Source organism: Cydia pomonella, chromosome 26, assembly GCF_033807575.1.
Source record: "Cydia pomonella isolate Wapato2018A chromosome 26, ilCydPomo1, whole genome shotgun sequence".
Lineage (NCBI taxonomy): Eukaryota > Metazoa > Arthropoda > Insecta > Lepidoptera > Tortricidae > Cydia > Cydia pomonella.
This window is the reverse complement of record NC_084728.1, coordinates 7,139,134-7,159,878: the sequence shown is the minus strand read 5'-3', so window position 1 is coordinate 7,159,878 and position 20,745 is coordinate 7,139,134. Positions and strand designations below refer to the sequence as shown.

General features: G+C 35.6%; 2 protein-coding genes across 4 annotated transcripts in view; both read right to left on the bottom strand.

Moving 5' to 3' along the window:
* Positions 1 to 5,769: 5,769 nt before the first annotated feature.
* On the bottom strand, positions 5,770 to 8,979 carry LOC133532190 (uncharacterized). The gene is made up of 5 exons (XM_061870739.1): positions 8,762 to 8,979; positions 7,906 to 8,047; positions 7,387 to 7,540; positions 6,475 to 7,096; positions 5,770 to 6,222 (listed from the first exon to the last, which is right to left on the bottom strand). Exons 1-5 carry the CDS (start codon positions 8,809 to 8,811, stop codon positions 5,982 to 5,984), a joined length of 1,209 nt encoding a protein of 402 aa, XP_061726723.1. The 5' UTR covers positions 8,812 to 8,979; the 3' UTR covers positions 5,770 to 5,981.
* A 1,527-nt stretch (positions 8,980 to 10,506) lies between these two features.
* The window catches only part of LOC133531899 (uncharacterized), a 57,038-nt gene continuing 46,799 nt past the window's right edge, over positions 10,507 to 20,745 (bottom strand). For all 3 annotated transcript variants that reach the window (XM_061870310.1, XM_061870311.1, XM_061870312.1), the window contains 2 exons: positions 11,994 to 12,087; positions 10,507 to 11,066 (listed from right to left, as the gene is read on the bottom strand). In XM_061870310.1, coding sequence (XP_061726294.1) covers positions 10,753 to 11,066; positions 11,994 to 12,087 — 408 coding nt within the window. In that variant the 3' untranslated portion in view covers positions 10,507 to 10,752. The remainder of the gene's footprint in view (positions 11,067 to 11,993; positions 12,088 to 20,745) is intronic.

Here is a 20,745-nt window from a genome sequence, read left to right as displayed (position 1 = left end):
CATTTGTAGAAGTGACATTTGATGAAGTGGAACTGCTGATGATTAAAAGAACGGAACTCTTCAATGATGCATAGTTCACGTTTGGCAATTTGTTCTCTTTGCCAAGCAGTTAGGTTTTCAAGGCACATTTTTATAGTTCTATCCTATTTAGTTTTTTAATAATTATCTGGTGCTTTATTTCATGCATGGTGTGAAATAATTTATCTTAAATACAGTCGAATACCCTATTGCGAGTATCTTACCAGTCAACCATAGGGCAAATCTGAAATGTGTCAAGGTGGGTGCAGTGGCAAAAAAAAACATGTTACCTCCTTTTCTACATAATTAGGCGTAGGACGTTGTCTTTTTAATTTCATTGTATGAAATCTAAAATCAACAATAATAGTTCTTTCACCGGTCTCCCTCATTGAAGTCGGTTTTTTTTCTTAAAAATTATTTAATTTACAACCGGGAGGTGTACGCAAACCGACTCGACCTTGAGTACTGCGAGGGCCGTTCGAACGAGTGCGACATAATGTCGCAGCTGAAGTGGCTTCACTAAGGATGTACGGACTAGTAATCTATGCTTTTTAAATCTATGTTCAGTATGACCTATAAAGTCACTACTCAGAGTACGGCTGGTGGTTAAAACTACACTGTAGTTTGTCATGAGTTGCTAGTCAGTAGAGCAACGGCAGTCAGAATCATGACGTCTTTTTCTTCTGCATGTATTATAACCTCATAAAAGAGGGATGAGTATAGTTTTTTATTCTACTGATACTGACAAAACATGTTTGCGAGTTATTTTTATCGAGCTCATAATGAATTCGAGTAATATTCTGGCAACACTGAATTAGACAAACTAAATCGATTTAGATTCAAGGTCTCGAATATGGTGTTAAAATAAGTAAATCGCTAAAACCAGTCATTAAAAAGAAATAAGAGCAAATAATAACACTGCATAAACAATTGGTTAGTCTCGCATTAAATTTTATATGTTTCATTGTGATTGTTCCCCGTGGAATATGTCGTCGTATCTAATACACGCTGTATACGCAATACGCAATGTGATGAAATAAAAAAAAGTGATAATATTCCTGATAACATACCAAAACAAGGTTATTTGTGACATTATCTATTAAAAGGGACCTTATTGTCGATGGGGTTTACGCCTTACTTCGTAGCGCGGCGTTGTTTATAATATGGGAGCATCGTTGATAATGACGTAAGCGCCACCGACAATAAGGTCCCTTTTCATAGATAATGTCACATTTTGGCATGGTGGGCATGGGCAACAATGAACCTGACTAATTGTAGGTTTTAACCTGTCTGATCCCACGACCCGAAAACTAATTTTGCCGTTGTCTCCCAAGGCCAAAATATCAGCACCCTATGTTTCCCGAGGACCCGAGCACTGCGTGATGGCCAAACCCCGTATTTCCCACGAGTTTTTGACACTTAACGAGCGTACGACTGACGTGTTGTTTATCGCTCGTGAGACTGAAGTGTTTATATATGAATAAGAGTATTGTATATTTTTATGAAAAGGATGAATAAAGCTTTATGATGATATATTTAAAATACTTCATTAGCGCCTAATTCATTCTACATACCTTATGAATTCCAGAAAATGAAGAAAAATGGGACCTGGATGAATAGATTCACTAAAATAAAAGAGTTTTTGTAATCGAATTACAATTGTATGTTGGCCATGTTAATCTAAATGAAAACGAAGGAAAATAGACAGGCGTTATTTGTATAGGACGCGTAGCCAACGTGCCAATCGTAAACTGTTAATATTCTAACATTATCAATGCCCTTAATGCTGTAAGTCCCTTGAATTTTAATATTCTTTGTGTTTAGTCTTATGCAATAGTACATTGTGCAACGAGAGGGGTAAGTGTAATTTTGGATATGGATGCCGCAGCCGCAGGCTGGAGGGAATTAAAGACACGAGTTTGCAATATTCTTACCCCCGGAGTTACACACAATGTTTTTTATCACACTTGCAAAGAAAAAACCTAAATTTTAAGCGAAATAATTCTTAAATACGGTGACATATGAAACATTCGTCCGCCATTTTGTAATTTCTTGGCAGGTTAGGCATCGAATGCACAGACCTATAGGGACTGTGCGCGTTGGAGGGTCTGCCATCTTGTGGCCTGAATCGGAACCATAAACATTATACATTTACACGTCACGTGTTTTCTTGTGCATAGTAGGTTCTGCCATCTTGTGGGCTACATCGGAACAATAAACATCACATTTACGCCTCGCGCCAAAAATCTGACGGCTCCTGTGCTGCCTCCTACAGTTCATGCACGCTCCCTATTCGGCATTCAGCCACGATTGAAAATTATATAAAAATGTTTGAAGCGGCTGTTAAATTGATCAAATTAAATAATTTTAATCATAAACAAAAATATTAAATTATAAACGTCAGTATTTTAAAAGTAAAACTCATTTATGCTACTTGGTTTGTATGAATAAGTGACATAACAAAAAAAGCTTAACTCCAGGGAGCTATAGCTTATTTTTCCACAATCCATAACTCCCGCGTTAACCAAATAGGCCTTTGTCCTTCAGCACACCTGCATGAAATAAGATCTTTTTCGAGTGTGATGAAAATCTATGAAACACGAAATGGTTTTAAAAACGTTTACTCCGGTTTGCGTAGTGGGGCAGTGTGAACATAGTCCAGAAACTCTTAAGTGGACGTAGTTAAAGGAAAAGGATTCAATCCACAGCGAGATGAGCAAAAGTTATGGAGGTTTAAAGTTAGAAATGGTATTCCTCATCACTGATTCACTTTTCCCATAATACTTATTTGGATGAAACATGAGTTTTGATGTGTTTTAAGATTCTGTACATAAACGATTTAGTTTAATGTCGTATTTCTTGAGATATTTAACTAAATGTGGGGTTGGATCCATTTTGAGAAAATACTTTTTCCATGTAACCTTTTTCATTTTAAATAGGCAATAAGGATCCATCCCAATAAATTGGAAAAAAAAACGAAAAAATCACCAAGAAAAGATAAAAAAACTTTATTAAAAAAACAATGTAATAGCTTATCAAAGTATTGAGTGTTAACAAAATTGAGATCACTTCTGTTTAACGATAATAAAAGCCTCTTATAATCACTAATCGGTTTTTTTAGTAGCCTATTTGTGTGTCCCACTGCTGGGCAAAGGCCTCCCCTCTAGCTTTCCAATCCCCCCTGTGCTGAGCAAGGTCCCGCCATGCCTTCCTTGCAAAAAATTTAGGATCGCTATTCTCAGCTAAATAATAACATACACATATTAGAACAGAACTTTAATAATTAATCTTATAAGTCGGAAGAAGTTTTGATGGACTCAACCAAAATAGCTTTTACTCACCATTTTTGTCGTTACAAATCCACAGGCCTGTCTTTCGCGACAATGCACAGCATGACGCAATAGCAAAATCAGTTTTTTTAGTTACAAAAATGATAGGTAAAGTTTCAAAATTATAATTACTATAACATTATTAATACCAACAACGTATAAACGAAATTAATACTAAAAGCAATTTTTTTTATGAACAATATAATTAACATGGATCGTTATTAAAATTTAGCATTGTATTGCCATTTTAAATATAAAAAAATCCCTATAACGTATTCATGTAAACTGGATCTTTTCCGTTGATTAATTTGCCACTATGAAACTATACCTGGAGTAAATTATCAAAAAAGATCCAATTAACTTAAATCGACTTTGATTTTTGACGCTGAATATAAGAACAAGTTAATTTAAACCTGCAAAAATGATTCAAACAGTTTGAATGATTTCTGTTATTTTTCCTCATCTATTTAGTTTGTTTATGAATTACGATCCAAGTCGACATATATAGTAAAAAATTCAAAATTAGCCTATCATAGCAGTAAAACTGCCTTTTAGGTTAAGTATAAAGTTGTTTAAATTTAAAAAGTCAGCCTAAAGTTAATATATTTAACATGAATCGTTTTTGTTGTTTACTGATACACCAATGCTGGAATAACAAGAATTCCACAAATGTGATCCAAGTTTGCTGAATCGTTTTTGTTGTTTAGCTAAAGTATTTACACATCGTCAAATTAGTTTCTCAAAAACGATCCAAATGGGTTGGATCAGTTTTGTTGATATATATTTAGGACGAAAAGTATTCATTGCATTTTCTCAAAAAGATTCCAAGCAGTTTGGATTTTTCTTGTTGAAATTTATATAAACCAGTCCTGTCACTAACCTAATTTTACAACAAGGTACCAAGAGTATTGAATACTTATTGGTGAATATCATTTTTAATCTTTCATACATGGGGGATGGTATCCGATGTCGATTAAAATATGAAAACGCTATGTGAGCTCACTGCTTTTTTGCTGAATGAAAATATACACATTAAAGGCCTGCTTGGTATACTTAACTCATGTTTTGGTATTTTTGTGGATTGGATCCTTTTCCTTTAACTACGTCCAAGTATCTGATTCATTAACGTTTTGAACGCCAAGAACACCTAAAGGCGTCGTAACTTCGCTGGCCCAATATTACAGGGCTCTATGTTCTACTTTTATTGTACTACGATTTGAACATTTTGAACATTGTCATAGTGATATGAAGTCAAATTGTAACATAGAAGTACCTTGGCCACTGGGTAACAGAAAACATGTCAGATAATGATGACATGGAGAGGGAGCGCAGGGCGTTGTGTGTTCGTAGTAACATGCTGGCCCGCAGATTTGCTCGTTGTAGTACTGAAGTGAAGTTAACGCTTTTTAAAGCATACTGCCAAACATTCTACACGTGCAATCTGTGGGTCAATTTCACGCAGCGGGCATACAACGCACTGCGCGTGCAATACAATAACGCGTTTAGAGTGCTGTTTGGGCTGCCGCGTTACTGCAGTGCGTCAACTATGTTTGCTGAGGCGCACACTGATAGTTTCGACGCAATAGTTAGAAAGCGGTGTGCGTCATTACTAAACCGTCTTCGCAGTAGCCCAAACAGTATTCTAAGCGTGCTGGCGCAGCGCTGGGACTCGCCTTTGTTCGCGCGCTGGGTACGGCTCCACGCGCCGCCGCTCGCCGCACCGCGCCGCTTTTAATTAATGTTTATTATTATTTTTATTTTTGTTTGTTGTTATAGGTGTCACTAACATAGATTTATAAGTTTTGCTGTGCTATGTACTAACACTAATATGGATTGTATTATTCGAATTAAAAATATTGAATTGAATTGAATTGTTATATTGGGCCAGCGACTTGTCGTGCCCGCAGCGCCAAGTACAACTATAGGTGTTATGGCGGACGCTGTGACAGTAACCTTCACACTTTCGAGTAAGGTTTACATTAGCGCCATTGCGCCCGGGATCTTGGCGTTTGAGTGATGTTTGTGTTTATGACATAAAGCGTTCGAAAGATTAAGAGCCAATTGCACCATTCACACTTGACAGACTGATCAACGGCAATCGGCCGTGAACTATGAAACTTCCCATATAATAAATTGAATTCTTTTACGGTGACAGATAGTTTGGTGCAACCGGCCCTAAGATCGAAAACGATACTGTTAGTAGAAAAAAGCGGCAAATAAAAAAAAAATTGGCATGCAATTAGAATAACTTCGAAAGCGGGGTAATTTTGTAAATGGCAAATATGTACTAAATTAGAAGCGTTTTTTACTGTTGCAACAGTTAGCAAGATATCTTCGTAGAGTCTGTGCGGAAAGATAAGAGTTGTGGAATGTATGGAGGCCAATACATCGGCATCTTGCTTACACTACTGCAACGCGTAGAGTCTGTACGGAAACAGAAAAGTCGTGGAATGTATGGAGCCCAAACAGACTCTACGCGTTACAGTAGTGTGTTGCTTCTAGTTTTATAGATAGGTATTTGCCATTAAAAAATACCCTGCCTTCGAAATTATCTCAATGTACCTTACAAATTATGAAACATGCTTTTTTTACTAACAATAGGCAAGTTTGCCCGATTATATTACTTCTCATACTTCATTTCTTACTTGTAACTACGTACGATTCATTCACATCTTTTTCAGAGGTCATTGATGTGACATTTTCTGCTGGTTCTTCGAAAGATAGTAACACTCTAGATCTGTGGCCTATATTCTCAACTCTCTCTGAGCCAATTGAAGCTTCCACATGTCTTGTATCATTAATAACTTTTTCTGACAAAGTCTTGTTTTTTCGCAAGTAGTTCGGATTTAGCATTGTCACGAAATCATAAAGAAACCTAAGGACAAAGACATTGCATTAAATTTAAAATAAAAAACTAATACACAAACAGATTACACCGATTTAGATAAAGCGTGTTTAAGAACCACCGCTTGAAAGCTTGCTTTTAAATCAATTAAAAACCGCGTCTAAATCGGTTCACGCGTTACGGTTCACACATATACAAAGAGTATTTTACGTCGGGGCTAAAAAAAAATTTTAGCAGGGATATCTATGCCATTGATTACTTTTATAAATCCTTTTACTTTACCTGTAACCATTATCTTCTTGATTTACATCGAAACCAGCCAAAAACATGCAGAGGTCTGCAAGCATACTAAATATCTCGCCCAGCCCCCATGTACTGTTGTTATGTTTGTATGTACCTTCATTAACCTTAAAATCTTCTTGTTCACGAGCAATAGATACAATAGTTTTATTATTTGTTTTATTGGTCGCATTATTAGGTTCATATTTGCTTTCTATTGTATCACTTATATATTTTATGTTTTTCTCTTCATTATATTGTAGTTGAGCTGTATTGTTAACATACGCTTTAATATCACTGGTAGAAGGTGCGATTTCATCATTTGATTCACCAATTTCTATAGATTTTAATGATCGTCTATGACCAGAAAATATGAAATTACGTTCTTTATGTTTTTGAGTCATTTTCGGGGTAGATTTAATCCGAGAAGTAGTAGTTTCAATCTTGAACGTTGAGTTAGGGATTTCGTCTATAGTGTTAGATGTTTTTGTAGTTTCGATGTTCTTTATTTCAGGACGAACATTTTTCGAAAACATCTTCAGACCGAGCCTCTTTAAAAAGCTATCTTTTTCCGTTATTGATTCGCCGTTAGATTTTAACTTTATTCTTTGCCCATGTGGATAATCTTAAAAAAAGAAACATCTTGTCAAAATACTTACACACGTATACATTCTTCTTTTATAATATTGTTGAACCATTCTACTGTTTTGTGTGATTTATCCGACCGCATTGAATTGGTATTCCCTGGTGCCATATTGTTTTGAAATATCTCTTTCTTACTATCCAGTACACCATAGTCGCTGTAGGCTTGAGCAAGTGCTACTAATTCATTATAATTAACATTGCCTTTCAAATCTTCTTTATTTTCTTTAAAGTTTCGATTACTTTCTTTATGCTCCATGTTATCTATCTTACCTGATTTCATTTTCATAGCTGCATCAATTAAGAAGTTGATTTCATCATTATAGAGGGGTGGTGTTGATGGTTTGAAATTAGAGATTTTCGATATTTTCGATGTCGGATGATTTGCTTCGGGGACGAAATTTCTTTCTGTTTTCACGTATATCTCCTAGAATAATTAATCCTGCACAGTATTATTTATTATATTATATATATTCTTATATCTTATCTGTAATTTTGAAGTTGAAGTTGAAGTTTGACTTATGTATTTGTAAGAAAGGGATAAAACATAAATTGAGGTTTGTAAAGTTTTATTATATTATGAATAAGGGAGTAAGAATAATTAAAGGAGAACGAGATTAGAAGGAACTGTGCAATATTTTTTGTGGTCACTGAATTATCAACAGTTGACAACCAGAGTTACCGCCTAATGTACCAAGCGGTGCAGCATCATCTACATCAGCTGTCAAAGTCAAAGCACGATTTTGTCTTAGAGTATACATCTTACATAATCAGTTTTTGTTACTAACTGACCAATGACTTGAGGTCGGCTGTCCTTTTTTCTCTTTCCCAAGGCTCTTTGGTTTGTTCTTCATAATCTTCAGTTGCACCTTGGTCACCGTCATCATCATCATCATGTTGGAGCAATCGACGATGCTGTGTAGCTGATGATTCTCTAAAAAAATATATGAAAATATTAATGTTATAAAAAAAAACATATTTTACTTTCACTTCTCATTATAGCTATTTCAAACTTTAATTTGTGTGTGGTGGTCAATAACCGTTGGTTCAAACATCCGGTTATGCTGTATTAAGCAGAAAAAAGCGTTCTAGAAACAAAATGCAAAAAAATTGACTACAATTTCGGTCAGGATCCTTATGATACACAAACAAGGCCGCCATATTAAGCCGAAATTCAATGTGGTTGCTGTGTTTTATATCCGAATTCTAATGGGAAATTTTCGTCTCCTTCACCAAATCAGCTCAATGTTATGTATTATGACCCAGTTTACAATAACAACAAACGGTCGAAAATGCGTATATGAGTGTATGCCATCTTACATTTTACATACATAGTTACATACGAACATTATAAAAAGATTGTAAAAATCTGAAAATGCCAAGATAATGCTTAATTGATGATGATGTAATCCTGTTATCCCTCAGTAGGGACATAGGGCTCGCAGAAGAATTTTCCATTTGGCGCGATCCTAAGCGGCTACATCCAGCTCTTTCCAGCCGAGTCCAGTTGAGTCAGCCTCCTTCTCAACTGATCGCCTCCAAATGGTACGAGGCTGCCCTGACCGTCTACTGCTTAGTTACTACCACAAAATTGATAGTGATTAACTTTTCTTAACAACACACACCGTACTAATATATAAAACCATACCTGCCAAATATCGTCTCCAGCCATTGCGTATACTTGTTATAGGGTTTCATGTTATTCTTCGCTGGCTTCAAATCTTCAGCTTGAAACGTTCGGTGTTCTTCATCTTTGTCGTTATATTCATGTTGAAGTTTTTCTTCCTTAATAAGGGTCTGTTAAATTTTATATTAAATCAATAAAAACTGTTTACAAAAATATATAAAAAGACTTAAATAATAAAAAATGCCACAACCGAATACAGAACCTCCTTCTATGAAATTGAAGTCAGTTCAAAATAAAATATTATCCTTAAGTATACGCGTTACCAATATACTCGTATTTGGCACCGGGCAAGCCAAATAGTAAATAAATAATAGTAATTTTGCGTTTTATTACATTAATTATAGGCATATTTTAATATTTATTTAGCAAGCATTAATACTATACAAAAAATAGTTTTCGTACGTTTTAATTAAAGAAAGTAACATTACATTAATGTCTGAAATAATTGAAACTTAAAGTACATTAGAGGATGTCTGATTGCTAAAATTTTATCTTACAGCCAACAGGATTGTTTAACAATCTGTCATAACGTACATTTTAGAAACACGAGTGCATACAGTTTAAATATAAATGCTAATAATTAAGGAAGGTGGAGGTAACAATTAACAAATACAATCTCCATAGGTAGAACTGCTGCAAAAGTGTCCAGCTATCAGCTATAAATAATAGTTTCAAGTCTCCAGAGTAACGCTAGAGTAGCTAAGAACCTAGCCGTAACTGACGGATTTTTGACTGATTTTTTTTCAAATATTCTAGGTAGCGCCATTCATGTTTTTTTTTTTTACAGACAATTTTTGGTGCCTTCCATACTAATATTATCAAGCTGTCTACAAAACAGTGTAAACTTCATATAACGTCACTCGTTATAACGATTGACTCCCTGTTACGTCAACATTTGTTAGCTATAAGTGCTTTACATAAATATTAATTTCTCTATATCGCGTCAATACACCGTGTTTTTTTTTATTTGCGTTAATTTCGAGGGTGCATTCCTGAGCTTAAATTAAGTAACTTTCTCAAAGACACCGTGATTCTATAATCAATCATTAATTTTTACCTTATAAGGCCCTTACGAGCGTGTACACTTGCCTTAGGGCCTGTTTACTTATTGATTAGTGTTTAGTGCGAGTTCATACATTTGCTACTAAACGTAAGTACTATCTCGGACGATCGACGTTCGAAATGACATTGATATGTCACAGTTTTCAATTGTTTGGTTGAGTTAAATGTAATGCCCGTGTTACAACAACGCTATATGCAACATTTAGTTACTTTTATAAAAATAAAAATAGTAAAAAAAAAAAAAAATTACTATGCCATTTAGTTTCCTTAAACGTACTTACCGATACCCCGAAGTTAACGAAATTCAATAAAAACACGGTGTATATCCGATCCCTTGAGTGTCGCTATATAGGGTTTATACTGTATATCTTTCTTTCGCTAACTACGCTCACTTAAAGGAATAATCATTTAAAGCAAATCAAACGTCCTTTTTGTGTTATGTCTATACAAGCTTTGTCTGCGTGGAAAATGATGATGATTGATAAAAACTTCCGTTTATCCTTTCCCGGGCCTCAAATTATCTACCGTTCTTCTAAATTGCATAACAACTCCTTTACCTTCCCGTCTATTCGGTTATGGAATGATTTGCCAATAGCAATAAAACTTGCTACATATCTCTTCATATTTTTAAAAGCCAGCTGAATCTTTATTATCTGTCTCTACATTGTAAATACATAAAATTTTATTTTATTTATTTGTATGTATTTGTATTAAACTATGTGCTGTGTGATTATAATCTCCATTTTTAGCTCCTTGCACTATCTATAGACTTTTGATATAAGTTCTTTATTTTTTGCTACCCAAGGGTTGTCTGGAAGAGATCGCTTTATAGCGATAAGAGCACCTATTCTTTGAGTGTTAACAGGTTACAGATAGATTTACTTTCGTCTTTATAATAGAGTATCTAGTTCTTTATAACTTACTTTTTCTTTCTCCAAATCATTAGATCCAACTGCAGAATCTTCTTTATTCTTTAAAATATCCTTCGCAATTTTCAAATCATCACTCAGTCCATAGTATTTATTAACATTTCCTTTATTTGAAAGGGTCTCAGTATGTCTTTTAGGGCCTGCGAAAATTTTAAGGGATCTCTTCAGTCTTGCGTTGGGGTCAGTGAAATCGATGTTGCCTCGCTTGGTATTTGCGAAGCCTTTCTTGAGATTCTTGATTTGTATGTCGGTTTTTAACAGTTTCCTGTAAAAATCTGGAACAAAACAGAATTACAAATTGAAATAAATCTTATATAAGGAAAGTTACCAAGGCCTTCAGTGCCCAGGGCTGGAATCGAGCCACTGTCTCTGCATTCGCGGCATGCTTAGATACAAGTATAGGTGCTAGAAAATGGGACGCCAGCCCGCTGCAAGAGCGCTGAAGGACCTGCCATAAGCCTGTCATGGCGGAGTCCGGGTGAGCTGAGACGCAGGTCCTTACTTGACGTGTTTTTAATTTAATTTAAAAGTTTGATTAAAATTATGTATAGGTACGCTTGAATTTACTAATATTTTATTAATTTATCGATATCGGTAGTTGTGTAATAGAAGGAAGTAATGATTATGAAAATTTACGAAAAATATTTGAAAATCTTACCTAATCTGAACATCATACCAATTACAATGAATTTTATAAATTTGCTTCCTTGACGTCAAGTGAAGTTGAACGATCATTTAGTATACTTAAATGGCTTCATAGTGATAAACGAAACTGTCTACTCCCAGAGTATTTTGAGAAATTAATTACTAATTGACTATCTACTCCCATCACTATCACAAACCAAAAAAATGTTATGTGTACTGACGTGGATTTCGAAGAAGAAACTGCAATTTTATACACAACTCACGTCATTTTTTAAAGATGTATTTATTTAATCGTATTTGTCAATATTTGTCAAGGTCGCTTACAGTATTAGTTTATTTTTTTAGATTAAATATTTATTTGTTGGACCGTTTTTTCTTACCCATCTATCGATATCGATGAAAGAATGTTTCGAACACTAGCTACGACAGTCTTTTGTTTTGCCCCTAAAATTCCGGGCTCTGGTTATTAGTTTCAATCTTACATGGAAATGTTTTCTAGTATAAATGAATGTCATTGATTAATTCATAGATAACATGGGTGTCTCATTAGTACTAACCTCTCAAATTATTGCTGCTGTAGCCCTCGTTAACCTTGATAGGATCAAGAATGCTTGACAAATCGGGTGACATGTATTCAGCATAATCTGCATCCTGCGGACAAAGTTATTTACTGTCAGTTGTTATGAGCACATCGCTTTGACGAATGCATTTGGTTTGAAGCAAAGAGAATTGAGTAGTCTGTTCAGTTCAGTTCAGTTTTTTATTTATAAACATACAATACAGTTTACATATCAATTCATATCATTCATCATTCATTTGTCATTCTGTGCGGAAAGAGAAGAGTCGTTACATACATTCTGCGACTTTTCTCTTTCCGCACAGGCTCTATCGAGGCGTATCGTCAAAGTAAATTTTGTAGTCAACTAAACTTACTGCCATCTTTCGATACAAGACTACAACTCAGGGTCACTTGGACGATTCCACTAACCCGGGGTTAACCGGTTAAACCTGGAGTTATAGTAGTTTGATTTGTAGCTGGCCCCGAGCGGCTAATCCTTTGTCTATTGTTAAGTAAAACCGCACGTGCTATACTACCTGCATAAAAATGGTCCGGTAATTCAATTAATTACAACTCCTAAGGCAATTAAAATAAGATTCAAAATGAACAATTGTAAAAATAATTTGCGATTTTTTGTGTGGTCCCTCTACGGTTACTGATTGCCGGCGAGTCGAACGCTACAGAACCAGTCTAAAATGTGTCCTGGAGATGCGGAACAAAGGCGCGTTATCGGAGAGCGCACCTACACTGGTTTTTGAGCGTTGGACTAGCCCGCGCTCAGGGGCCAATTAGAATTATACGACCCTTTTTTGCAGGTAGTGGCACGCGCTGTTTTACTTAACAATTGACAAACGATAAACCACTCGGGGCCACCTTCAAATCGAACGACTATACCCATGGTTACCAGTACAATTTGATAATGGGTTAACGGTTTAACCAGTTAACCCCGGGTTAGTGGGTTGGTGCAAGTGGGGCTTAGAATGATATATGGCTGTTTGGCCCATGTCCTTTCACTGATATGTGTTAAAATTAAAACGATACCGCCATCTACTCGGGTATAAGCCAAACGTATATTGCCATCTATTCGATCATATTTTTTTATTGATTTTTCATGGTACGTTGTTTTAATAAAATATAAACGTATAAACTTTCATAGTATTTCTTGATGTTACTTTTAATTAACAATTAAGGTATATGTACCGTGATTTCTGGAATGGGGAGTTAAATATTAGAATGGAAATTTTCCAACAAACCCATTTAACATTAATTTTAATAAACATTGATCCTTATCGATAACGAAAAGTCGTACTAGGAAACCAAAATGCTCTACTGCAGAAACGTATCATTTTCTGCTCACATTTTAGAGCAACAACTACCCAATTTCAGATCATGAGTAATAAAAAAAAATGTATATTAAAACTCACTTAACCCTTTCCATCTCCACATAAAAACCGTTTAATAATTAACCCTACGAGCGTCGTTAGGGGTCGGTGGGCGGCTACGTGCATAAATACGGCGCAGGTGCCGGCCTTGAGTTATATGCGCTTTATTTTGCTAAAGTGTTTACTAATACACTAAGTAACAATGAAAACAGTGGGTGCACATTTAACTTTATTATAGATTCAAAACAATGTGAGGATTTTTTTTCCTTTACAAAATATCCATTGTAAGTGGACTAAATGAAAACCTAAAGACGAATAAAGTCTTGTCACAGCTAGTGCGTCTACAACAATTATATAGATATATATATATATATATGACCGCGGCCGACAAAACGTCCCACTTTGTCGCTTGCCATAAGGACAAGAAAATTTCGTCAAAGATTGTGACTTTTGGGAAATGTCATCATTGCCAAATATTTTTGAACAATTTATCAAAAACACTGATGAATTAATACAGTGTTTCTTTTTATTGTCGATTATTGGAAAAAACTTGTTTTTCTTTTTAAATGTTTTGTTCTAATTAAAAAAATATTAACATTAGAGCATTCCTGAGAAGTAACCCTACGTGGATTACAAGGTTTGTCCAATGGCTAAGGACACACTTTATTGCTTTGGTTCCATTGCACCTTAATTTAATTTTACCTATGTACCAAAATTACTCGATTTCAAAACGGAACAGGGTCAAAATACGTCAATCTCAGAATGTTTATTTTTTTTGTTAATTATCGACGTGGTATCATATACCTAAATATCAAATTACTTGCCTAAATTATGGAGTGATATTTTATGCAATTTTGTCGTCTTTCATTCCAACAGATTGTTAAATATCAAATAATTGTTAATACGACAAAGGTTAAGAAAAGTACTTAAGACATAGATAAACAGAATATATTAAAAAAAGAAGCCCCATCGAAAATTCGGCATTTGATGAAACATACTTTATGACATTTAAGTAGATATTTTGAGAGTTGGATGATATGAATAAAAGTCATTATGAAATTTGGCCATTTAAAGAAGGAAAAAAATTGACATTTAGGCATTTTGAGACTAAATTGTTTTGAAATTCGGAATATATAATATACAGGGTGACCTCAGCCATTGGACAAACCCTGAAATCCCACGTAGGGTTACTTCTCAGGAATGCTCTGATGTTAATTTTTTTTTTAATTAGAACAAAAGGTAAAAAAAAAATTTTTTTGAACAAGAGTTATTTGCAATAATCGACAACAAAAAGAAACACACTGTGTTAATCTTTGGCAGTGCTTTTGACAATTTGTTCGAAATATTTGATAATGATGACATTTTTCAAAAGTCATAAGCTTATTAGTGTCATAAATAAAAAAGATAATCAAAAAGGTCGAAGAAGGTTCCATACTATTCTTTGAGGATATTACCTTAGGAGTTACTAACACATACATGCTGCTCCAAAGTAAAAAACGGTAATTTGTTAATTTCTTCGAAAGCGCTACACCGGTTATTATGATACTTTGTACACTGGTTCTAAATACCCTAATGCATATGTACATTTCGGCTTTGTCCAATGGCTAGGGACACACTGTATAAAGACAATGGCATTATGATATTAAGGTGCAATGAAACCAAAGCACTGTATTCTGTCACCCAAGCGGCCCTGCTGTTTCAAGCTACACTCTGTCATAATTACTGGGCACTCAATTTATTCACTTTCTTGATACTAACAACACAGGTGACTGTCGTTAGACCTTACGCGGTTGTATTAAGGTTCAAGATTGGTTAATTATCTGCGACTACCGTATCGTTTCGTGAATTAATAATTAACTGACAAATAATTGTCAACTGAACAGCTTTCTTAAGAGCCTTCAGCCTATTTAGTAGGATTAGTGGTTATTTATATTTTTAACTACTTTTTGTGGGCCAGTTTTATATAAATATTTATTTAATATTTTCAATCAGGCAACAAGGCCCATATTACAATACCTTACAGACTCACATATATATGCATTTTATAAACTTAAAACTACGAGTAAACACTATTTAGGCGACAAAACGGCGTGGCTCCGTTGAATAGTCTATTCTTGTGTCGGATTCGGCGGTTTGCCCCGGAACCGGCGAAATACACCTTTTGGCCAGAAGTCGGCGCATTCGATGGTCTCCTGCAGCGGTCTCGGCACGCGCACCACAAAAGAGTTGAGAAGCACGTGGCGCGATCGAAGCTGGAACACCTTCAGCCACCAAAGCCCAGACCAGACCAGACTGTACTGCCTACATTATTCTGATGCGTTTCGTTTTAAGTATTTTGAACTTAGTTACAGTAAGTTCAATAAGGCCTGGGTTGTGGGTACAAAACGATCTTTTGACTTCACGTGGACAAACTTTAATTCACCATTGCATGACAAATAATTTTATAACAGTTTTAAGTGATTCACGGTTAGTTGCATTAGACATATATATTGACCGGAACAAGATGCATTATGTAACTGCGTAGAAATATCGGAGGCTTGAAAACAAAACAAAAGGTAATCACGGACCATATCCCAGTCAATATAAATAATATTATTCTAAATAATATTATTGTTCCCTATTTTCATTACAGTAGAATACTCCGTGAGCTGTAGACCTCCCATAATTACACCATTTCGAAACTCTTCCAAAGACTTGATAAACGGATCCCTTTGTATGACATAATTATTGAAAGTCATAATGTAATGATAGTCATATTATCATTAGTCATAACTTAACATTTCAGGAATTTCAATAGAATAGAATAGAATAAAAGAAATTTATTCAGAAAACGCTTAAGTTTAGGTAATACATGAGACGACGGAATCAATTTATTATTAAGCGTCACTGAAAAGGTCTCCACTCAGCTTAATGTCAAGATACCACCTAAGGATCTCGACGCTGGTCTTCCGCGGAAACCTTTCCGAGAGAGCGCAGCTACACGCTAAAGTACAAAATTTTATATATTTTATATATTTCCTTAGGTTATCCTATAGATATCGATTACCTAAGTGAGAAATGAGCCCAGAGAACAGCCGGACAACAATAGCATTGTTGCCCAAGCTGATCATCATCTTTCTCGCGTTGTCCCATTTTTGTCAAAGCTTTTGGAAACCTGGGCTCCGCACACGATACATGTGTGAACAGGTAATGTGAATAGGTAGTGGCTACGGAACCCTAAAAACCAGCCAAGTGCGAGTCGGACTCGCACAGTACCACTATCTACATATAAAAACGGTCACCCATCCAAGTACTGACCCCGCCCGACGTTGCTTAACTTCGGTAATTGGATGAGGACCTCGAGATTGGAAAGAAATATTTATTTTATTCTGTTTTTAGTATTTGTTGTTATAGCGGCAACAGAAATACATAATCTTTAGAAATTTCAAGAGGCTAGCTATCACGGTTCATGAGATACAGCCTGGTGACGGACGGACGGACGGACAGCGGAGTCTCAGTAATAGCAATAGGGTCCCGTTTGACCCTTTGGGTACGGAACCCTAAAAAATGCACAGACGCAGACAATGGTAATATTGAACTCATATAAAAATATTCATCGAAGGCCAAAATCCAGAAAGGAAAATATCGAGAACATTTGTATGAAAATATGACATATTCATTATTTGTTCCTGAGTCATGGGTGTTTTCTATGTATTTACGTATTTATAAATATTTATATATTATATATATCGTTGTCTAAGTACCCTCAACACAAGCCTTATTGAGATTACTGTGGGACTTAGTCAATTTGTGTAATAATGTCCTATAATATTATTTTTTTTATTTTATGAAAATCACATTATTAGCACAACCTATTCGGAAAACAAAATAATATTTTGAACGGATCCAAATCAACTGCAAACGGACGAGAGTTTCAGTCTTTCCTAGAATGCATTTCTAGACTCATTTTCGCAATGCTCCCAAGATCCCTAGCGGTTTTTATATATATTTATATATATACATACAATAACAAAGGGCCGGGCCGTCCGTCCGTCTCGCAGATAACCCTCCAGTAGATCCTTATTTATTCATTCAATTACACACACATCACGCATTGTAAAACTCGAATCAGTTTATACGAGTATGTACATTTTATCCCTTGTTAAGGCATATCAGGTAATTGAAGGGATGTTTACAAAAATTACGAAAGTAATTAACTGCTTAGAGCGAGCGGTTGACACTTTTTTAAGAACATTGATAATCGTTTCAGAAGTCAACCAGTGTAGACAGTTATGTCGTTTTTGTAAACATCCCTTCAATTGATTGCGGCATGGCATTCAATTGTCATTTTTAGAATTCGAAAATCAAACCATTATGTCCCCCTCCCGTCCCTTACTTTTTAAAATTCAGGAAATAAAGCATAATACCAAATGTAACTTAACTTTTAACTTGACTTCTTTAACTTTTAGCTTGATACATTACACGAAAAAAAATTATATCGGTTGACACAAATATTAATGAGTTTTGAAACTTCTGCTAATTAAAATGACGCATGTCCCGCAAAGATACGCCCTATTGCATGTAAAGGTTTTAGTATATACGTGTGATAAGATCAATTTGGAATCTAATTAAGCTTTTAAGTACTAACATTATTTTGAAGTGTGTAGGTACTAACAATAATGAGATCAATGTTTATTATTTATTATTTTTGTATCTCCTTGGATTTCACGGGCCTATAAATCCCGGTCTTTTGATAGGCTTGCGTGGGGATATAGATCCAACACGTAGAGGCCTATTGGAGAGCTTTAATGTCATGTAGAACGCCTGCTGGAACCCGTTCACGGGCGCAACAATAGACACCCATGAACCGGTCGCAACAGGCATTGGGACTATTGTAGTAAAGTGAACAGTATAACGGTCTATGGATTGAAGTTTGGGAGGACAATGAGACTGGGTTATTGCAAAGACGTCAGGACACCTGCCATAACAATGTTTTCACTAGTTATCGAGGCAGGCGGTGACTCGCCGCCAACTAGATGGGCCCCTAAAAATGCCGTCGTGAAGACGACCAGGAGCAACATTTATTATTATTTATTTCAATGAAATACAATGGCTACTGACTTAATATTAAATACAACGTCCCACAAAACTGTTTGCACAGTTTGACTGTGGGATCCGTGGGTCCATGCTAGATGAGGTACATGTTAATTATAAAGTTTGACGACCGGTTTGGCCTAGTGGGTAGTGACCCTGCCTACAAAGCTGATGGTCCCGGGTTCAAATCCTGGTAAGGGCATTTATTCGTGTGATGAGCATGGATATTTGTTCCTGAGTCATGGGTGTTTTCTATGTATTTAAGTATTTATAAATATTTATATATTATATATATCGTTGTCTAAGTGCCCTCAACACAAGCCTTATTGAGCTTACTGTGGGACTTAGTCAATTTGTGGAATAATGTCCTATAATATTTATTTATTTATTTATTTAAAGTCTTAGATCTAATTCATTGTTGAAGCAAAAATTGGATACGTATGTGTTAAATGCTATCAAGGTAATGTTGGAACAAAGCTTTTTTAAATTTATTTTTCTTTATATCCTGTCTGATAGTTGCAGGTAAGGCGTTGAGTAAGTATGGTAAGCGCTTCTCGATGAGCCTGTTCCCATAGTAATTGCTTACTCTGATAACAGCATACTTACCTGCAGCTATAGACCTGGGGGCCTACCGCGAACCACGATCGTTGAGTAACCTCTCTATCGCACTTGTTAATTCGTACGTAAGTGTGACAGGGAGGCAACACGTCGAACGTAGTTCGCGGTAGGCCCTCTGGTGCCATGATTATGGCTCATTTGAGATAGATAAGTTACTGTCTTGATTGCCGTTGTCTAAGTCTAACTAAAAATAAATACATATTTGTGTCTTAGGGTTGCCGGAAGAATTTTAGATAATTATTTTAAATAACTTGTAATAATCATACCCCGGGGTTTTCGGTGCGGGAATGTTTTCTTGTATTTATAACTTTGTCTATTGTAAAATAATTACCAAACTATGAATTAAAAACAGAAGGTAAGCTTCAAATGCGCTTATAAATATTAAAATAGTATTGGTTTTTATAGTTTTAACCTGTTTTTGGCTAGTGTAAAACATTCCCGCATCGAAAACCCCGGGGTATGGTAATAATCGGTTTTATATTTGGTTTTAGTTTTATTGTTAACTAATAGCTTTAGAAATCTAGTTAGTAATTTTTCAACTTTTCTATACTAGTTTTAAAAGTTAGTCCGTAACAATCCAGAGAGTAACCTACAATCGATTCTACAAGTGAAATATAAATATGTTAATGAAATAAATGAATTGAATTGTAATGCATGAAGGTACGGAACCCTCCATCTTGCATGGTCCGAACACGCCCGTGGCTGGCTGTTTTAATTGTCTGCCCGGATAACATTTAAATTGAATAATCCTCTATCTAGTGGAAGGAAATCTGTCGTCTGTCCGCACGTAACAATAGGCCCGCGGCGGCGGCAGATTAAAAACCAGCATTAGCCGGCGAGGTGTCTGTGCGTTTTGTTACTGCATGTTTTAATACGCGAACCTTGGTAGCTTAGTGGTAAAAACAGTTCTTGATAAAAACTAGAAACTGTTGTTACTGCATGTTATTAATACGCGGGTCTTGGAAGCTTAGTGGTAAGAACAGTTTATAAAATCCGACTTATTTTTTCCAGAGGAGTTACATGCGCGTTGCCGACCCTATCTGTGCGTATCATTACTGCGTATTTTAATACGCGGACCTTGGTAGATTAGTTGTAAAAATAGTTGATAAAAACCGCGAGGTGTCTGTGCGTTTCGTTACTGCATGTTTTAATACGCGAACCTCGGTAGCTTTGTGGTAAAATAGTTGTTGATAAAAACTAGAGGCTTTTTTACTGCATGTTATTAATTCGGGGGTCTTGGTAGTTTAATTTAGATAAAAACCCGCATTGGCTGGTCTGTGCGTTTTATTACTGCGTATTTTAATACGTTGGCCGTGGTAGCTTAGTGGTAAAAATAGTTGATAAAAACTGCGAGGTGTTTGACCCTTGGTAGCTTAGTGGTACAAAAAGTTGTGGATAAAAATCCTCATAGGCGGTTCTGTGCGTTTTATTACTGCTTTAATCCGCGGGCCTTGGTAGCTTAGTGGTAGACCGTTGTTGACAAAAACCAGCATCAGCCGGCAAGGTATCTGTTGCTACAAATATATTTTCTAATAAAGTTTGTTAACAAATATAGGTAATTATATTCCACCTAAATTTCCATCTTTTGGAATTAAAACTTCCATATCATACTAGGTAATTACTTTCCAATAAGTTACCAAAGTTTTCCTTGGTCTATTTGAAATAAATGACACACAA

What these genes read in the sequence shown, in the direction of transcription:
- LOC133532190 (XM_061870739.1), bottom strand. Translation starts at nt 8,811, where the DNA reads ATGAAACCCTATAACAAGTATACGCAATGGCTGGAGACGATATTTGGC. An exon ending in CTGGAGACGATATTTGGCAG is followed by an intron (nt 8,048 to 8,761) that starts GTATGGTTTTAT and finishes ATATTTTTTTAG; the next exon opens with AGAATCATCAGCTACACAGC. An exon ending in CAAGAAGATAATGGTTACAG is followed by an intron (nt 6,223 to 6,474) that starts GTAAAGTAAAAG and finishes CTTTGTCCTTAG; the next exon opens with GTTTCTTTATGATTTCGTGA.